At 65.8% G+C, this 275-nt stretch overlaps 1 protein-coding gene across 1 annotated transcript in view; it reads left to right on the top strand.

The window, feature by feature from the left end:
• Window positions 1-206, top strand: part of SH3BP5L (SH3-binding domain protein 5-like) — a gene marked incomplete at its 3' end in the record, with an annotated part of 1,110 nt that extends 904 nt beyond the window's left edge. The window contains exon 3 of the mRNA XM_009708555.1: window positions 29-206. Coding sequence (XP_009706857.1) covers window positions 29-206 — 178 coding nt within the window. The remainder of the gene's footprint in view (window positions 1-28) is intronic.
• Window positions 207-275: the final 69 nt, after the last annotated feature.

Raw genomic sequence — 275 nt, 5'->3', positions numbered from 1 at the left:
GTGGGTGGGCCGATCCCATCTCCCCCAGGAGCACAAGGCCAAGGTGACGGCGCTGGAGCGGTTGGTGTCGCAAGCCAAGACTCGTTATTCGGTGGCCTTGCGTAACCTGGAGCAGATCAGCGAACAGATCCACGCTCGACGTCTTCAACGCCTCATCGTGCGTCGAGCTTCGCCGGTGGGAGCCGAAGCCAGTCCCCAACACGCCGGTACTGAGGTGGGGGGGACAGGGGGGGCACATTTGGGGGCCGAGGGTCCCCCCGCCCACACACCTTCGG

This window comes from Cariama cristata, unplaced genomic scaffold, assembly GCF_000690535.1.
Source record: "Cariama cristata isolate BGI_N322 unplaced genomic scaffold, ASM69053v1 scaffold34419, whole genome shotgun sequence".
Taxonomy (NCBI): domain Eukaryota; kingdom Metazoa; phylum Chordata; class Aves; order Cariamiformes; family Cariamidae; genus Cariama; species Cariama cristata.
The sequence above is the reverse complement of the archived record's forward strand: the minus strand, read 5'-3'. Positions and strand labels throughout refer to the sequence as shown.